General features: G+C 34.0%; 1 protein-coding gene across 1 annotated transcript; it reads left to right on the top strand.

Annotated features, from left to right (window-relative positions):
- The first annotated feature begins 8,726 nt into the window (after positions 1-8,726).
- Positions 8,727-20,468, top strand: LOC118274753 (alpha-tocopherol transfer protein-like). Its single transcript, XM_035592448.2, has 6 exons — positions 8,727-8,878; positions 9,685-9,856; positions 16,326-16,542; positions 18,735-18,918; positions 19,446-19,662; positions 20,044-20,468. Exons 1-6 carry the CDS (start codon positions 8,855-8,857, stop codon positions 20,199-20,201), a joined length of 972 nt encoding a protein of 323 aa, XP_035448341.2. The 5' UTR covers positions 8,727-8,854; the 3' UTR covers positions 20,202-20,468.

Genomic DNA, 20,468 nt, shown 5'->3' with positions numbered 1-20,468 from the left:
TAGGATTAAAAAGGTCGTCTTACAAACCTGTTTTATGCATGTTTTAAATTCAAGTGGTTAACTCTTTATATGATAAAAATCTAATTATGGAAACGAATCAGTTGACCCACGAGAGAAGGTACCGAAACACACATTGAGATATTTTAACCAGTTTATCATGGTCTGGCTTTGTATGATATTTCCGCACATCTAACGGCCTGTTTATACTGGATTGAATAGCTTGATTTTTTGTATGATACAAGCCGGTAAACGAGCAGACGGATCACCTGATGGTAAGCAATCACCGCCGCCCATGGACACCCGAAACACCAGAGGCGTTGCAATTGCGTTGTTGGCTTTTGGGAGTTAGGAATTTAAGGGTTGTTGGGGAAACGTGGATTGGAAGATTGGGAAGGGCATTAATTTGGGCCTCCAATGACCTCACTAACACAACGCAAGCGTTGTTTCACGTCGGTTTTCTGTAAGGTCGTGGTGTCACTCCAGTCGAACCAGCCCATTCGTGCCGACGCATGGCTCTTCCACACTACATTGATGTGTAATCGTGTATAGACGTAAAGTGAACACAAAGTTATTTTTGGAATCTTAAAAAAAACCTCTATCTATTTTCATCCAAATAAATTCGTGATATTTTGCTATTGGTATTGGTATTATGATCATAGTTGGAACAAGCTAGGCATGTTTACGTATTTCTAAGCGTATGTTCAAGAATTGTCGGGTATTTTCCGTTATTTTTGCAAACGTGTGGGTATTTACCATAATACCATTTTTGTTTTGTTATTGTTTTTTATTTTTTCCGAAAAGTTTGTGGGACGAACAATGGGTGATTTGGTTTGTTATTAAAAGTTATTTCTTTTACTGAGAAAACTGTAATTGTTTAATGTCTATTTACATTTTTTTTTTATTTATGTATTTCACATTAGCTAAAAGAATTTTTTAACAAAAATAACATTAGCTAAACTGCATAGCAATTGGTCGGCAGTATAAAATGAGGTTGCCTTTTTGGCCGAGTGGTCGCAAGTGCGATTGATGGGCATGGGATGTCGGGTTCGATTTCCAAATCGAGCACAGTAGCTATTGCTGGGGTCTTTTCGGTTTTTTGAACATTACTCAGGTGCCCAGTATAATGGTTATAGGCTAGGCCTACAGAGACATCAATAAAAATTATGAAAAGTGGGTGTACATTGTACGTGTCATACGGTGCATCTCTACATACCCATTTAGGTAATATATGGTCATAAAAGGCATGACGATATTTGTTTACTAAATAAAAAAAAAACTCCTTCTTGATTTACCTTTATAAAAAAAAGGTTTTTTTTATTAACCTTAACTACAAATTAATATAATGGGACTGCTGAACAAAGAAACCTTCGTTTTTTATTCTCAACCTTGACATTGTACCGGGTGTAAACCTTTACAAACCTTCTTTATGAATATAACTTACACAAACAGATTTTTAGCATTGCAATTTGAAAATAATTTCTTTATACTTTTTGGTGACGTAACGTTATGCGTATGAGCACGGCGCGTCGCATTTAGCGCGCGCCTCAAAGGGCCATCAGACCACTACAGATGGGGCTCAGTAGGGCTGATGCCTGATCCGGAGCTGCAGACTACCTAGCGGGTTTACCGGGGCTCCGGCTCGAAAAAAGGAATACAAACGGGGTGGTTCCCTCCCTAAGAAAATTAATTGGATGTTTTTTTCTGCGCTCAAAAAACCCTAACACACCTTCAATCTAAAATCCCCAAACAAAAATCCTAAAACAAATTAAACAAAGTGCTATGACGTCAATGCGAGCAAAAGGACCACAATACTGGTCCTTATTTTTTTATGGAACAAAAAAACGAGGAGACGCATCACCTGATAGTAAGCAATCGCCGTCGCCCATGGACACTTGAAACACCATAGGTGTTACAAGTGCGTTGCTGGCCTTTTGGGAGTTAGAAATTTAAGGGTTGGGAAGATTGGGAAGGGGGGAATAGGGCCTTCGGTAACCTCAATCACACAACAAAACACAACGCAAGCAAGGGCATAAAAATTAGTCATAGACCCTATTCCAGAAAACCCGCAAAAAAAACAATTGTTTTCCTCAAATTTTACACATCCAGTAAAAAATACATAATATATGTATTATATTCAACACACGTAATGTTTTTCATACCAAAATAAAATAAATATAAAAACATTCAAAGAGTTCTAAGGAAATGCTTCTTCGGATCAAAAAAGACAAATGATTGCACAAAGAACAGGAAAACTTTAGCTTCGGAAAAAATATTTTGAATACTTAATTCTAGATCAAAATCTAGGTGCTTCATGACTTGTAGACTAGATAAAACTTCCTTATAGGTCTTGTAGATGCAAATACTGGTTCTGGATGTGATGAAGACAGAACAGATTATACCGTAAACTTGGATATTGCTTTTTATTTATTTACTATGTATAACACACGGACAGAATATAGAAGAACTTTGTATGCAGGGTGGCCAAAAAGTCGTGGATCAAACGAAACAGGGAGATAATGGTAATTTCCAAGAAAAAATCTTTCTATAGTATGTCCATAACTCCATTGCGGGAAAAGATATGAATTATATTTGTTTTATCAATGAAAATCCTGTTAAGATAAGAGGTACATAGACAAATTCCCAAAGAACTCTCGTCCTGCACCTGAAACTAAGATACTGTGATAGAAAGATAAATTAACAAATCTTAATACTAGAACTATACTTAAAACAGGTATATAAATCCTTTAAAAACTTAAAAGAACAGTGCGCCTTTAATTTTTGTCATCACTATTTTACGTAGTGGTTTCTAGACCGCACATGCCTCAAACAATCGCCAGCTCTCAAAAGATAGTACCATAATAAAAGTACCTAAGTATAACTTGAATCCACCTCAAAATCAAATCAGACCACCTTTCTTGGCCGTCGTACTTGTAACCTCTAAATCACAATCATATTACATAACATCAACAGCTTATTAGTGACCACTGCTAACCAAAACCTCTTTGACGCAGACACAGAAAAACAAAATACCTAAACAAATTCTTTTCAAAAACTGACACCTGGATACGGAATACCTAACACCTAATCCTCGTAACTAGTTTGACAGCCAACTACAGGCAGTTTCGATTTTCCATTCCGCCCTTTCCGATGCGAGAATGGAAAAAATAAAAACCCGTTAATCTGGAAATTCTGGAAAGGAAACATTGAATTCTACGTAGCTTACTGGATTACTGCTCTGATCTTCATGACAAAGGAATGAGAAAAAGTGAAGATTTTTCTCCCGACTGCCGTGAGAGGCGAGAAAAAGGATTATCTTATATGAATGTGCAGTACAATCCGTATTTCTTGTACTTCCATATTAATACATGCTGTAGCATTAAGATGTTTTTCCACCAGATATGTGTTATGTAGCTATGCAACGAAGATGTAATAGCTAAGCTGTCAAAAGGGGATTGACCAACTTGTATGGGACTTTGGCTATTTTTGAACAAGCACTTCAGCTAATAATATATGTTTGATTTATTAGTTCATATAAGTAAGAATGAAGATACAAACTTAGTTTTGTATCAAGATTTATATTTAGATATTTTTTTACATTTTATTGAAACTGATTATGCATGAAAAAAGACATTTTTTTCTATTAAATTGCATTATTAATCCGGTTCATATGTAATTAAAATATGGTCAAGGAACTCGGCAGGTGGATTAATAATTTTCTGGTACCTTCCCCAGCTTAAAAACCAAATAATAGTTATTATATGTGCACATCAACCTACTGTTCTATGACCCACCATGCAGTTGCAGCCATAATGTTTTATGGCTGTCCTGCCTTTAGTGTTATTTTCATATAATATATATGTCGGCGCAACCACATCAACTAATCAGAGAAAGTAGAATAAGTTTGGTTAATTCACTTGATTGTCCTGAAAATCAGTTTATTAATCATCAGTTGATTATTTTAAGTTTAATACGATGTAAAATTAACGTTATCATTGTAATTTCAATACTTAACCTAAAACTTGTAAGCACGTGCTCGTGCGCCGAGTCCTATAAATACGCCCGCACTGTAGGCAATCGAGGCAGTTGCACTCCGATCGCCGTACAGTATGGACCTCCCTGGGAGTTGAATAAACTAAGTTTACAGTACTCGTGAAGTTTTTCTAAGCCCCAAAATGGGTGACCATCGTGAGAACAACAACTGTGACGTCAGCAATGATGACGTCACACTTTTTCAAAACACCACGTAGATTTCTCCTTCGTCATCAGAAGTGGGATTGCAAGAAGCCCTTACCCCAGCCGCTTCATCATCAGCTCTTCCACCTGATCAACTGGAACGAATCAACAGCCGCAAGTACATCAAAACCACGACCTGGAGAGTGAAAATAACCCACCATAATAAACAGATAAGTATTGCATAGTTAATTACTCTTTTCAAATTTCAAAAATTCCAAATTAAACTCCGAGAACTCTACGAGACCCTCCGAGAACTCTACGAGACCCTCCGAGAACTCTACGAGACTAACAACTAATTTATAATGAACAGAAATCCTTCTCAGAGAAAATACTTTCTTTGCCTACAGGTAATCACATCACAACATAACGAAACCAACGAGAATCACCGAGAACCTACGAGAATCACCGAGAACCTACAAGAATCACCGAGAACCTACGAGAATCACCAAGAATCTACAAGAATCAACAAAAAAATCAACGAGGCTGGTGCAGAGCGCGCACCGCCTGTCAGTATGGCCGTGTCGGCGCAACCACATCAACTAATCAGAGAAAGTAGAATAAGTTTGGTTAATTCACTTGATTGTCCTGAAAATCAGTTTATTAATCATCAGTTGATTATTTTAAGTTTAATACGATGTAAAATTAACGTTATCATTGTAATTTCAATACTTAACCTAAAACTTGTAAGCACGTGCTCGTGCGCCGAGTCCTATAAATACGCCCGCACTGTAGGCAATCGAGGCAGTTGCACTCCGATCGCCGTACAGTATGGACCTCCCTGGGAGTTGAATAAACTAAGTTTACAGTACTCGTGAAGTTTTTCTAAGCCCCAAAATGGGTGACCATCGTGAGAACAACAACTGTGACGTCAGCAATGATGACGTCACACTTTTTCAAAACACCACGTAGATTTCTCCTTCGTCATATATACAAAATATGTTTTCCTACTAATGTGTCTACTTTGTATTTTCCTACGCAATAAATTGGAGTTTCAATACTCACAATGCAAAAGAACAAAGCGAATAATATCTGTCATTTTGACGAAACACACAACAGATTGACAGCAGATTGGCAGCACTAAAGTCAAATTCAAAGCAAACTACTACAAATACTTGGTCTTATCATAACAAATACCAATAAAAATCGTTTTTTTTAAAGTAAAAATTGATACAAAGTTATTAGCGTCAGACATTTACTAAAATATAAATAAAATTATTGGTAAATTACATTTTTGTTGAGCAGCCTGTTCAAAAATAGCCAGATTTGGACAATCTCCTTTGACTGTTTCTACTGATACTAAGCTATGTATCTGAAGTATCTATGTATTTTCTGATGAAGATATGCCGCCATAAAGTAGCTGTGAGAGGACGATGCGCAGCTTGAGTATGCGATGTATCGATAATATTAGTCCGGAAGCCATCCATAGCACGCATTTTTCCATATAAATATAATAGCTTAGCGAAGTCCGTTTTTACCAGTGCTAAGCTATGTGTACCAATGACTATGATTGATGGAAGCCAAACGCATCCACAGCAACGTAGCATCTCACATCTCTGGTGAAAAACCCTGTAGCATGTATGTACTGGAAGCCACTCAACGATTACCTACAGAACAAGAAAAACAACATTACCTTCCCAACTCATCATAATACAGAATTTTCCTTCAAATAAACATTTCATTCATGCTATCTGTATCTAGTTAATCAAGTTAATTATTGCTAGTTTTTTCAAGTAACTTGTAACAATAGCAAGATGTTGTTTGTCATTGAGGAAATAGTATAAGGCAATTATATAAGTAAGTCTTTGTTCTATATGTATGTTCTAGATTTTGTTTCCTTTTTTAATGTAGTTAGGTTAGATTAGGGCTGTATATATTATATGTATCGGTACGGCATATATCCTTGAAGGGGTAAGCAGAGGTGTATACTACTTTGAGTATTTAAAACCATAAGCCAGCTTTTATATGCTACGTTGCTGTGGATGCGTTTGGCTTCCACCAATTATATTCATTGGTACATATAGCTTAGTACTGGTGGAAATGGGTTCAACTAAGATGTGATTTTATATAGAAATATATATGCTATGAATGGCTTCCCTACTATCGATACATCGCATGCTCTAAACTAGCAGTCGACTAAATTTTGTGTTTTTGTTAATTATTATTATTGCTTAAGCATAATCATACACATATCTAATAATAATTCCATACAAAAACCGTTGCTATTAGCTTATAATATGACTCATTTTTTCTTATTGATATAAAATCTATTGATCAATGAACAAAAGGCAGATCGAAATCAAACAAATTACACCATACAACATCGTCAACTACACATGCAAATTAGAACCTTATCCATCTCATTACAGACTTTAAATTCCACTAATTGATTGATTATCTATTAAGTACATATTTGTATGTGTTAATAAATCGAATAAATATTTGAAAAAATGTTGTTTGTGTTTGTAGTAGCCTATGTAAGATGATTATGCGAAAATGTTAACACGTAATATTACTATAATCTTGTGACTATAGTCATGTGATTTACTTAGTAATAATATGGCATAATAGTCACAATTATGTTTGTGTGTAATTAAAGATATGTTACGTGAAGGGTTCGGAGTTGCGGACTGCTTAGCGGGTTACCGGGGCTACGGCGAAAACCAGGAATAGGGATGGTTTTTAGTCCGTAAGAGTCTGAAACAAGGTGGAAGAAGATATAGAAAACAGGATGGTGGGAGATAAGCGGGGATAATTTTCCCTTCTTAAAAAAGTTACATGAAGGGCATAGGTAAAATAAACAGTAACATTTCAACGTTTTACTTTTATCGAGGTTCTAAAGATTTTGAAAATACCATACCTAAGCTTAGTAACACGCTAAGACATAGACCGGTAAAATTCCTAACTACTTAAAACTTTATACGTTAAAAAAACAAAATTAAAGACAAAAAAAACAATGGATTTTCTTTTGCCATTTTTAAAAATATTTATTTTTTTCTTTTTATTATTTCCTCGTTTATTTTTAAAAGCATAATGAAAAAAGGGTACAAACTTATTCTTTTGTTTAGAGTGAATGCGTTGATATAACATAAAATGAGTTTGTATATGTCACTGAACTCCTAAACGGCTATGCTTATATTGATTTTATTTGTCGTAGAGATAAACTCTTAGAGCTTATGACGTGTTGGTGATTTGTATTTTTTTTTTTTATTTAAATTTACAAGGGATAGATTTATGTCTACAGTTTAAACTATCCTAACTAATATTTTTTCTTAAACTATTCGTTTCCGTAAGAAAATAAAAAATACGTGTCTAATATTTTAAAATAATCTACAAGTTAGATATAAAAATGAGTCATCTACTCTATTAAAACGTAATAAGTAAAACATTATCTTTACTATGTATACACAAAATCCCAGAACAATTTAGTTTTTGCGCAAATTTTTATTAGATACACTACATAATTTATTAAAAAAGAACCTTAATTACTATTTCGCATGGAATATTTATAATTAAATTATTACAATGCCCATGTTCGAAGTTTATTCTCTTTATATTATATTTAAATATATTAAAACGACGTAATAATGTGCATTATAATCCCACGGTTGATGGGAAATTGTAAATACCCTGTATATGTATACAACTAACTGTATGAACAAAAAACTGGGCTATTATATTGAAAATGATAATAACTGATAATAATAGTAATGTTAATGATAATACTTATATCTTAAATTAAGCATTTAATAGTAAATACTAGTAGTAGTTAAAAAAATTGTCACTGTTGACTGAAACACAGGAATCGCATAGAGACAGGCGTGAGGGTATGTATGTATTTTCATATTTTAAAATGAACTTATCGTTGAAATACATTCTTTTTAAGTTCAAGAATCAATACAAAGACAGACTAAGTTCATCACACGATAATTGAGGCAGTACAAAAGCACAACATAATATAAAGTCTGAACTTTATACAAAAGAACTTAATTTGATCTTATAAAATATCATTTTGTATTATTAAAGTTATTTTATTTAATCCTCTCTCTATATACAATACGAATTATTGTTAAACTAGAAATCAAACAATAAGAAACAGCCTAATACCGAAATAATGACTAACTCTAGAAATATCTAAGAACGAACTAAATTAAATAATATTACAATAATAGTATTGTCTCATTTACAATTGGAATTAGAATTTATTTTATAAATACGAAATAATTATTTTAAAATAATAATTCTACATTACAATAATAGTTTTATAGTATAGTCTCATTTAAAATTGGAATTAGAATGTATTTTATAGATACGAAAAATTATATCATAATAATAATTATGAAACCAAAATATAAACCTAATCTATATTTATTTATAATATATATTGGGAAATACAGACTAACTCTCATTAAATTATAACTAAAGAGATGTTATTGTAAATTTTGTGTGTCTAAAAATAGATTTTGCGGCAAAACCGATTTCGCTTCGTTCTCAGGGCGGTCAATATAATAAAACGGTTGACGGTGGGCTGTGCAGACTTTGTCGGTTTGTGTTACGAGAACAAAGTGTTTGTGTGTGTTTTCTTGTGATTTTTTTTCTTATAATTTTATTATACTAGTGCAAAATGACTATCGGAGACGAGAATGTGGTATGTGTAATAGGTTATATTATTATTAAAATTTAAGTAGGAATTACAAAAAATAATTAATGTTTATAATTTTAATTCTGTTATAGATTATAAATTATATATAACCATAATAGTAACTTAATGATGATAATAACTTTGTGTAACATATTTACAACTTAAAAATATCTAAAAAGAAATAACTACTAACATAAAGCATCAAAAAAATTATCCTTATAATGTTATTTTTTGTTTTGTTTTTATAAAAATATCTACCGAATTTTCGTTTTAGTTTGGTAATCATATCTCATGGTTGTAATTTGTTTTTTATATAAAACCTTGGATGGGGATGTTATATAATAATAGTGTTATTAAAATAAATATATGGCATGACAATGCAATTATTAAAATAATTTTATAATAATGTTTTAAAGCAGTTACTATTACATATCTTAAATAGTTATTATTATTATACAATACAATTATTGCGGCAGTTATAATAATGACTACAACGTTCGTCGAAGGGTCGCAAGTACCTACAACTGCCGGACAACGGGTCTCGGGTTCGATTCCCGCGTTGGACAAAGTATTAATGGGATTTTTCCGTTTTTCGAAAAGTTTCTCAGTAATAGCACGAAATCTGGAATTCTCACCAGTATATGGCAATAGGCTCATTCTCTACTACATGGAACTTTAAGACAAATGGTGAAAAGTTGGTGTACATTGTACAGCGGCATTAAAAGCCATAACATGCACCTCTGCCTAACCCTTTCGGGATAAAAGCCGTGACTTTATTTTATAATAATGTAATAATAATTATTATTTCACAGTACGAGAACTTCGACTATTCTCTGAATGTACAAAAGTTGATGAACATCAGAGACTCTGATTTGGAGAATTTGTTGAAATCGTACAATGTGACGCAGAAAGCTTTGGATGAAATGGTGGCTAGTGTTCAGGAGTGGTATCAAAAGCAGCCACATCTACCTCAAGGATTGTTACGTAAGTAATTTTCTTTATTTATAACTAAAGAGTAACGATGGAGTTTCTTGCTCGTTCTTCTCCATTCGAAGCTACACTTTGGAACTAGCACCTAGCTTCACTAACAGACAGACTGACGGACAATTCAATTTGACGTTTCAAAAGTGCCTAATTTAGGATTAATTGATATAAATGCTTTGACTTTGACTTTGAACTATGGTTATTTGTAGATATTATTTACCAGCGACCCGCCCCAGCTTCACATGGGTGCAATGGTGATATATTATTATGCATGTATTAAACACATATAAACCTTCCTCTTGAATCACTCTATCTATTAAAAAACCGCATCAAATTCTGTTGCGTAGTTTTAAAGATTTAAACGTGCAAAGGGCAGAGAAATGGCAGAGAAAGAATAGACTAATAATGAATATACATATAATTGTAAAAAAACTCTTCAGGTATTCTGAAAAATACGGTTTAGTTCGGAGATATTTTTGTATATGGATCCTGGCTCATGGATCCAAATTAGCACTGGCTAATTTGTGTCGTCCTCGCGAAATATAGTAATAATAATTATGTTTGATTTAAATTTGACACTACAATGTTAATCTGATGAAATCAGTGTAGTCACAATATTGATGTCCGATTTAAATAAATAACCTATCAGTCTCCTTGTAGATTTATATATCATAGATATTTTTTACGTACACTCCATAAAAATGTGTTAAATCTTGATCCTTTGGGAAAACACCTACCGAGAACACACTTTGAAACGAGCACCTAGCTTCACTGACAGGCAGACTGACGGACAATTCAATTTGACGTTTCAAAAGTGCCTAATTTAGGATTAATTGCTTTGACTTTGAGATATACAGGGCAAGAAATTAGAATAATATAATTATTAAAAGAAAAACAATCAACTTTATACCATTACCCACAGACATAGAGTATCAAATAGAAAGACCATTTATACAGACTAGACGCTTTACCAATGTTCATACGAATGAATTTCTACGACAAGGAATTCTCGTACCTAAGTACCAAGAAAGATCATAAAATTTTAAAAATATCCTCTGCTGCCTTTTCCGATTCTGCCTTAAGAGGTACAAGAGATCCTTATTACGATTCACCGGTCAAGCTAAGGGTTATTGAAATTTCGATTTTAAAATCCTCTTGTTAGAGATGAGTTTTGAATACATAATTATGTGTGTCAGTTATAGAAATGGTTCGCTCTATTTTATAGTGACTAATGTACGTTTTAGAGAGATTGTTAAAAAAATCTTTTTTTTAAATCGTAACGATGGAGTTTCTTGCTCGTTCTTCTCCATTCGAAGATCCGAAGAACTTTGGAACAAGCACCTAGCTTCACTGACGATTCAATTTGACGTTTCATAAGTGCGTAATTTTTGACTAATTGAAATAAATGCTTTGACTTTGACTTTGACTTTAACAAACCCTAAGATAGGTAGCCTAAGATAATTCTTAACTACATTTTGAGTTTTTACTAAACTATTAGTAATATCTTTTTGTTTCGTTTTTTTAGGGGGAATAATCCAATGAATTCTCTCAAATAGGGCTCCGGCTCGAAGAGCAAGAGTAGGTACGGGGTGGTTATTACTCAGTAAGAGTCTGACACTCCCTCTCGCCTCTTTCAAGGCGGGAGAAGTTATTGAATGATTTTTCCATCTCAAAAAATACCTTTTTTTGTTGAGAGGGGAAAATCTCTTACTGACTAAAAACCACCACGTTCCTACTCCTGCTGAACCAGAGCATGAGGTGAGAGGAGTCATTGGATAATTCCCCCCCCCTAAAAAAACAAAAAAAAGATACGGCCTTTTCTAGTTATTTAAGAGATTGACGTGTAAAAGAGTTACATTGTAACCTATTTGCAAAAATAAATATAATTTATCATTAATCGTTATCACTTATAGTTTAGTAAAAACTCAAAATGTAGTTAAGAGTAATCTTAGGCTTAGGGTTTTGTTAAAGTCAAAGTCAAAGCATTTATTTTAATTAATTCTAAATTAGGCACTTTTGAAACGTCAAATTGAATTGTAAAAATAGCTGAGGAATCAATAATGGAATTTTCCCCTCAATAATAATTAACTTGTTACATTTATAACTATTCGATTAAACTAGTCTGCTTACGTCAAATAGTACAGACAACAGCTGTTATATTCGATTTTAAGCTTTATAGCTTATATGTATGAGGTCTAAAATTAGTTTAAGAATTATATGCTAGATATCACGTTGGTGTCTAAAGTGACACGTGCATAGCAATTGGTTAGATAAATACTTTATATATTTTAATGTTCGTCTTTTTAATTATTAGACGCGTATTTTTTTTTTCATTTTCTTACCGAAACAAATACTTTTGAAGATATTATATCGATTTGAACTTCTATGTACATTTTATATGTTCCTGTTGCTCCCACTACTAAACTTTGATTCGCTTAATCTAAGTATTCTTATATAACCAAAATAAATAAATATGTGTCTAATATTTTTTCATTACCTAACTGACGGACTAAATAGATTTTTAATTTTCATTCCTTGCCATCATCCGTATTAAATAAACCAATATTATTGATTTTAAGCTTTATTTGTTTTAGTTTGAGGTCGAAATTCTATTAGAGTGTTGAAATGCCGTCTGTAAATATGCTGTTTGCAATGGCATTGATATACAATTGCAAGTATTGGCTGCAATTAAAGAAAACAATACCTTAGGAGGAAGGAAATAGATTTCATTTTATGTCACAATAGTGATGAAGTTTAGGGTCAATGCAATTCTTTTCTGATAATAAGGACCAATTTGTCATAAACTCAGTTTTCTAGTAAAAAAATAAGTAGTTCAAGAAAATTATAAACACGTTGTTAATGTGTTTTTACTGCCTCGTTGGTTGAGTGGACACAAGTGCGATGGCCGGACAACGGGTCTCTGTCTCGGGTTTAATTCTTGGGTCGGACAAAGTTACTAGTACTTTTGGTTTTTCGAAAATTTCTCAGTAGTAGCACGGAGTCTGGAATTGTGCTCACCCCCCATTACATGGGACTTATAACACAAATGGTGAAAAGTGGGTGTACATTGTATAGCGGCATTACGTGCCGTAATGTGCACCTCTGCCTACCCGTTCGGGGATTAAAGGCGTGACGTTGTGATTGTAAATGTTTTTAACTATTTGTTTAAAAATAACTAGTTCCAAATGTCGTGTTTTTCTCTTGGTGTTTTTAAATAAACCTGATTTGGTTTACGCATAGGTACTAATTATTGATTTCTAAATATAGAGAATTAAAATAAATGCTGTTTTTAATATTGCATATTATGAATTCATTTATTTTATTTCAATACATTTATCCGTTTGATTTTTTGAATTTTATATTGAATTAATAACTATAAAAAGAAATATTAACATATTTTACACTTAAGTTTTTTATTTATATTATTGTAGGTTAAATTATAAAACTATTATTATTAGCTTCATTCGAATTATATTATTTACTAGCCACCCGCCCCAGCTTCGCATGGGTGCAATGGTGATTTTTTTATACTTGTATTATACATATATCTATAAACCTTTCTCTTGAGATCACTCTATCTATAAAAATTTCGTATCAAAATCCGTTGCGTAGTTTAAAAGATTTAAACATACATAAATATAGACAGAATAAGCGACTTTGTTTTATACTATAGAGATACACTGTAGATGTAGACTGATATACTCTAGAGATTTAACACAATTATTAAATAATAAGGCTCTTACGCCTTAATAGGTACTGAAATGCTACGCAATTTTAAGTTGTACTTAAATATCGTGCTGTCTCTGTCATTTTGTAAAGAATTGTTAGGGACAGAACTAGTTTTACAATTGAGTAGCGTTTGAGTATTCGGACATTAATCTTGTTTCCTTTTTTCCCATCCTCATTAAGCAAAACTAAAACCTCATTGTTTACAAGCAAGCTATGACGAGAATCTTCTATAAATAAAAAAAAAAACTATGAGATTACTAAAGCCTATACTCATTGGGAAATACCTCTTAGTCATACAAATAGTTTTATTGAACTTTGTAACTTAATTACTGCTAGACAAGGTATAAATCTCTTTGCAATCGTAACAGGACAGGAAATGTCCAATTATAGGTGATTATATTAATTTTAATGATTTATAGATAGATTCGCTTAAGAAGTTTTACTTAACAGAAAAAAACGCAATATAGGTATTTTAATTCTTTTTTTCATTTCGTTTTTCTTGATACACTGTGAGCCAGTAAGATGACAGTGTCGCGGGTTCGATTTCTAACAAATGGGAGAGTGGGAACCACTCTTTGCGTTATCCACAATTTGTTGATTTGGATTTGGGGGTTGTGTATGTCAATGTATATCTTTGTAAACGCACCCACGATACAGGAGACAATGCCAGTGCTGGGTAACGTTTAACAAGCAACAAAAATAAACCGATCGCGCTGATCTCCGGAACTACTGAATCGAATTGAATAATTATTTTTGTGTTGGACAGTCCAATTATCTAAGCTAAGATACTAAGCTAAGCTGTGCGAGGAAGATGCGCAACTCGAGTACACGATGTATTGATAGTAGAAAAGCTATCCATAGCACACATCTCTCCATGTAAAAAACATAGCGTATCAATGAATATGACTATGAGAAGGAAACGTAGTATAGCACATTTCTGGTAGAAAAGCAGTTTAATAAAAATTCTGCGACATATTAAGTATATCGATGTATGTAAATCTTTGCTTCTATGTCAAATGTATTTAAAAAACAAATCACGATCAGCCTTCAATTATTATTATTAATTCATAATTATTTCGCAGTCCACTCAAATACGGACATTGCTATAATAATGTTAAAATTATCTTTATTTTCGATACCGAATTGATAATTTAAATAAATCATACATAAACATAAATATATCTTACGTTTATTTGTGTTATATAAACAACTTCACGCCTTTTCCTGTTATGGGTAGGCAGAAGGATTGCTAGAACGACATTTTTGTTTTATGTTATAAATAATTTTAATTTGAATTATTGATGACAACTATGACTAATATTCTAGAAGTAGCCGATTTTTCTATCAGATAAGTCAAATTAATTTAGATTTTGGTAAATAATTGACTATACAATACAACATATCAAGTTACTGAAATTATTATTTTAAGGAACAGACAGTAAAGTTCTCTTAGATCGATCTAAACGAGGATCCTCTAACCAGGCGAGAGATTGTGCCTGGCGGGCTTTCTGCTCAACTATTGTTCGTAGGAATTTTCTATACATGTTTAATGTAGTAAACTTTATGACGCTATTCGTCGATTTGTTCGTCCATCGTCTATAAGCGACTTCTGTTTGTAATTTGTCATGTGTCGCCGCACTATAATTGGTAAAATATGTACCTAAGAGCCTATATACTGTTTTTTTTTTGAGTGGTCAAAATTATCCGATAGCACCATGAAGGAAGATGGAAAGTTAGACTAAAAGCCACCCCGTTCCTTCTCCTGCTCTTCGAGCCACAACCGCAGTACCTTCATCTCTTTATCTATTTCATCACCAAATAACAAACTAAAGTTTATTAATTCATTCAAAGCAAAATGACGTCACGGAAAGTAGCTCTACCATGGTTCTCATTTAAATGGCATGCAATTACTAATTATGAATTAATAAGTAGTTTTTTCCGGTTATTACAATCAAGTTACAACTTAAGTATAGCGTGACTTATCTTTAACCGCTAAGTTAAGGAAAAACTGTCTGAGGTTTTTATTTATACCTATAATTGCAAACCTTACTTAGATACTTGTTTGTGTTGCATAAGTATAGAATAGAGCGCCTTCCGTAATCGTACTGTAATAGGTTTATGCTAATTTTCGTGACCGCAAACTACAAATTTATTTTAATTAAAATAGATATTTGTTTTGATTTGTATTTATTGTTGTTCGTCATAGTAAATGTGATTTTACGATAACATCATAATGTTATGAGTCACTTGAGAAAAGGGGGAAGACAGAAAACCCTTGTGTTTATGGTACAGTTCAATTAAAAAAAGTTTATATTATAAGCCGGTAAACGAGCAGACGGATCACCTGATGATAAGCGATCGCCGTCGCCCATAGACTCTCCAAACACCAGAGGCGTTACAAGTGCGTTGCCGGCTTTTAAGGGGGTTAGAAAATGGGGATTGGGAAGATTACGCCTCCGGTAGCCTCACTTGCACAACGAAACACAATAAAAGCGTTGTTTCACGTCAGTTTTCTGTGAGGCCGTGGTATCACTCCGGTCGAGCCGACCCGTTCATGCCGAAGCATGGCTCTCCTACACCTAAATATGTGACTCAGAATACCGACTGTCAAAAATCCTACTTTACTTGATTTTCTTACTCAGTTCATGTTCTTACTAATCATCACTCCACGAACGAGATAGTAGAAAAATAAACATTTATTTAACTCAATTATAAAAAAAAAAATGTCTTTCTCCTCCAGATGACCGCATGATCATAGGCCACCTCATCACTCGAGGGTTCAGCGTGGAACAATGCAAGGAGAAGATTGACAACTACTTCGGAGCCAGGAATAAAATGCCTGATGTCTTGCTCGGGAGGAGTCCCTTCCCTCCTAATATGGAGAGGTACCTGAGGGAGGGATTCTGGATCGTCCCTCCGATGAAGACTAAGGAGAATCATAGGGTTCTTATGTTCAGGTGAGATTTAAATAATATTATTAATTGTTCTTTCTTTTTCTTTTCTTTTTTTAAAAACGTTGTCCCGCATTAGAATTTTCTCTTGTGTCGTGGGTGCGTTTACAAACATACAAGTTCACATACACATGACACCCAGAACCGAAACAACAATTTGTGGATCACACAAAGAGTTGCGACGTGCGAGAATTGAACCCGCGATACCTTGCACGGCAGCCAGTTGTCCAGCCACCGCGTCAACTGTATTTATATGAATAATAAACCCACGCCCTCATCCCAAAAGAATGGCGTTGCCAGCCATTATCTATTGGTGATCCGAATGTTTCTCAAGTTATATCTGTCTATCCATTTCCCGCCATAATCCAAAAATAAAAAAACTAACTCAGTTATGTTGCAACTGTAAGCACTTCTAATTATCTAATAAGATCTGTATATCCCATAGTACAAGTTTGATTTACCAGTAATAGTTTAAGTTTAAAGTAATAGAAAAGAGAATGCGTTCGGCGCTCTGATTGGTTGGTTTATTCAGAGTGATACTTAGAGTACTGACTTGTCAATGTCCACACATTTTCTTACTAGTTCTAATTTAAGATTTATGCAAATTGACACCGACTGATTACATAATAGATAATATATTGAAAATACTTCCTTAAAATAATAATATCTAGAATGACACACATTTCTATACTACGCAATTACTATTTAAAAGAGTGTTTGAACCAATTAAATCGACTTGTAACTAGTTTTTCGTAAGGTCATTACTTTGATAGAAATATACGTAGAGCGCCATCTAGTATAAAAGCGATGAAGTTTTATGTAAACAAGAAATTAAATGACTTTTTTTGTTTTGTTAAAGCTAGTTTGTATTTTAATGATCTAGTATTGGTTTTGTTGATTAAATAATAAAAAAAATCTTTAATCATCTTTAATCAAAAATGACATAAAATTATTAATGATTGAAGATGCAAAATGAATTTAAGAAAAATGTTCTTCACGATACTCTTTCTTCAAGATACTCTTGATCTGAGATTGAATGCCCTTATTATATAAGGGCAATAATATTCAACTGGATATCCTATTTTTAATTATTCACAACTACACAAGCAAAATTTCTCTAAAACTAATCACCAAAAACATCCACGAAAATCCAAAAGTCATCCAATTTACCTGCATCCGAAGAAACCTTTAAATATGCACAGGTGGTCTGCAAAGTCGGTTTACTGGCCACGTTTCTGTCACGACTTAGATCAGTGGTTCCCAATCGGTGATCTGTGGATCACCACTGGACCGCAGAGGACATAATTTTAAATAGTTTATTTAAAAGTACCTATATTTAAAATCATCTTATATAAGTTGCTTGATATTTAATGATAAATGATATTTATTTCTGTAAGAAGGTTATAAAATAACACTTTTACACGTCAATAATGTAACGATGAAATAATACTTAAACCTGTTTTTAAGTGTAAAGAACATTTGTCTGAGAATTGCATCGAATTCCGTTCAGCGTATCGCGGGATAATTGCAGACAAGCATGTTACATACCTACGCAGGTCAAACTAAGAACCTCTTTCTTTTTCTAAAGTAGGTTAAAACTATGTTCAGCGCAATAATATAAAAGTGGTCATTGACCAAAAAAAGGTTGGGAACCACTGACTTAGATCATGAAAATTTTAAGACTTCCAGCTGACGTCCGAGCCATTTTAGCTCAGTTTGGAGTTGAGTTACTGGCGTGCCAGTGGTAATAGAAACTCCCATTTGTTTGGACAGTTTTATTTTAAAAGTCGTTTTCAGTTGTGTGTTAGATTATAATACTTATTACTTGCTTCGGCACGAATGGGCCGGCTCGACCGGAAAGATACCACAGCCTCGCAGAAAACCGACGTGAAACAACGCTTGCGTTGTGTTCTGTTGTGTGAGTGAGGTTACCGGAGGCCCAATTATCAAAATATTCCCTAAAAATCGTTAAATTTCTAACCCCCAAAAAGCCGACAACGCACTTGTAACGAATCTAGTATTTCGGGTGTCCATGGGCGGCGACAATTGCTTACTATCGGGTGATCCGTCAGCTAGTTTAGCGGCTTATACCATAAAAAACAGTACTTACACAGTATGACCATTCAAACGAGACAGTTTTAATTATCTAAATGTAGCTACTTTTATACTAACCCAATATATTTTGTCTTTCTTTACAGAATAGTGAATCCAGATTTTCTCGTTCTGGATGTGACCAAGCTAGGCTTTATGATGGGAGACTACAGAATATTCAATGAGGTCACACATGGAGACCATTGGGTCTTGGACTTCAGTAACGCAACCCTGAACCATGCCATGCAGTTCACGCCCATGTTGATATCAAAAATCTATTATTTTATCACGGTAAGTTCTTAAAGCTATTCAAATCCTTCAAACTTTCTAGAAAAGACCGTATTCCTTTTTAAAGACCGGCAATGCACCTGTGACTCCTCTGGTGTTGCAATGATCGCTTACCATCAGAGAACGAATCTGCTAGTTTGTTCTCTATTCCATAAGAAGGGTATCTACATCGAAGTGCATATAGAAAATTACTCGCTTATTACCACAGTGATTTCCAACCAGTGGTCTGTAGACGAGTGGTCCGCAGAAGTAAAAAAATGCTCCAAAAATAATATTCCTACTGATACTACACTCGAAACGAAAATTAATTCTAATACCAATTGTTCGGCAGTCGCATTTCCAACCACCATTGAAAAATTCTAGACACGGAATCTATCCCGAACCCCTTGCTCAATAGCCACTTTTACACAGAGTATTAGAGTTCCCATAAAATCTTAACCCACACAAAACTTATCAGCAAATCACCACCAGTTTACTTACCCGACTTTTCATAAAATACCCGTTTAAAATAGACCTTCTTTGACCCACAGGCGTGCTACGCGATCAAGATAAAAGGCATACATCTAGTCAACGTGCCGGTCTTCGGTCACTCAATCTTAGCCCTTTTCAAGAAGATTATGAAGCCCAAACATGCAGAAAGATTGCATCTCTATGAAGGATTTGAAAAGATATTCAATGTGCTGCCTAGGGACATATTTCCTAGCGATATTGGTGGTACTGCTAATACGACTGTGCAGGAGTTGTCGGGTGAGTTGTGCTTCTGTTGATAATTATGTTAAATATAGTATTTTGTCTTGCTTTTTTGGTAGAGTTGTAGAGAAAATTAATATGTTATCAAATAATTATGACAATTATGTAGGTGCTTGTGGGGCAGGCAGAGGTGCACATTATGGCATGTAATGCCATTGTACAACATACACTCACTTTTCGCAATTTATGTTGTAAGTTCCACGTAATAGGCGGTGAAGCTATTGCCATATACCGGACACATTTCCAGACTACCGACCCGCCCGATCCGGGTATCGAACCCGAAACCGTTCTGAACCGGGCAAGGGCCCGGCAGTCCTACTTGCAGCCACTCGTCTAGCGAGGCAGATTGTTAATAAGTTATTATTTTTATTTTACCAGATGCATGGTGTGAAACTCTCATGTCAGAATCATGGAAGCGGTTTTATGCGTACCAGGAGAAACATTTCTTCGCCGACGAATCAAAAAGGATAACACCATCAAAAATCACAGACGAATTTGGAGTAGAAGGAACATTCAGAAAATTAGAATTAGATTAATTTATAGAACTAGAGTATTTTAAGGTCATTTTCACTCCCCAATAAGTTCCTGATAAATTTAGCTGGCAGATTGTGTTTAAACGTAGATTTATCTGGTAGATAGCAGCTTGAGGGTGTTTTTCCACCAGAGATGTGCTATGTAGCTATGTTACGAAGATGTATTAGCTAAGCTGTGAAACTATGTGGCCGTTTCCACTGATACTAAGCTTTGTAACAGCGAGAGAAAGATAACAACTCAAGTATGCAATGTATCTATAGTAGGGAAGC

This window comes from Spodoptera frugiperda, chromosome 11 (assembly GCF_023101765.2).
Source record: "Spodoptera frugiperda isolate SF20-4 chromosome 11, AGI-APGP_CSIRO_Sfru_2.0, whole genome shotgun sequence".
Lineage (NCBI taxonomy): Eukaryota > Metazoa > Arthropoda > Insecta > Lepidoptera > Noctuidae > Spodoptera > Spodoptera frugiperda.
This window is presented reverse-complemented; position numbering and strand designations above follow the sequence as displayed.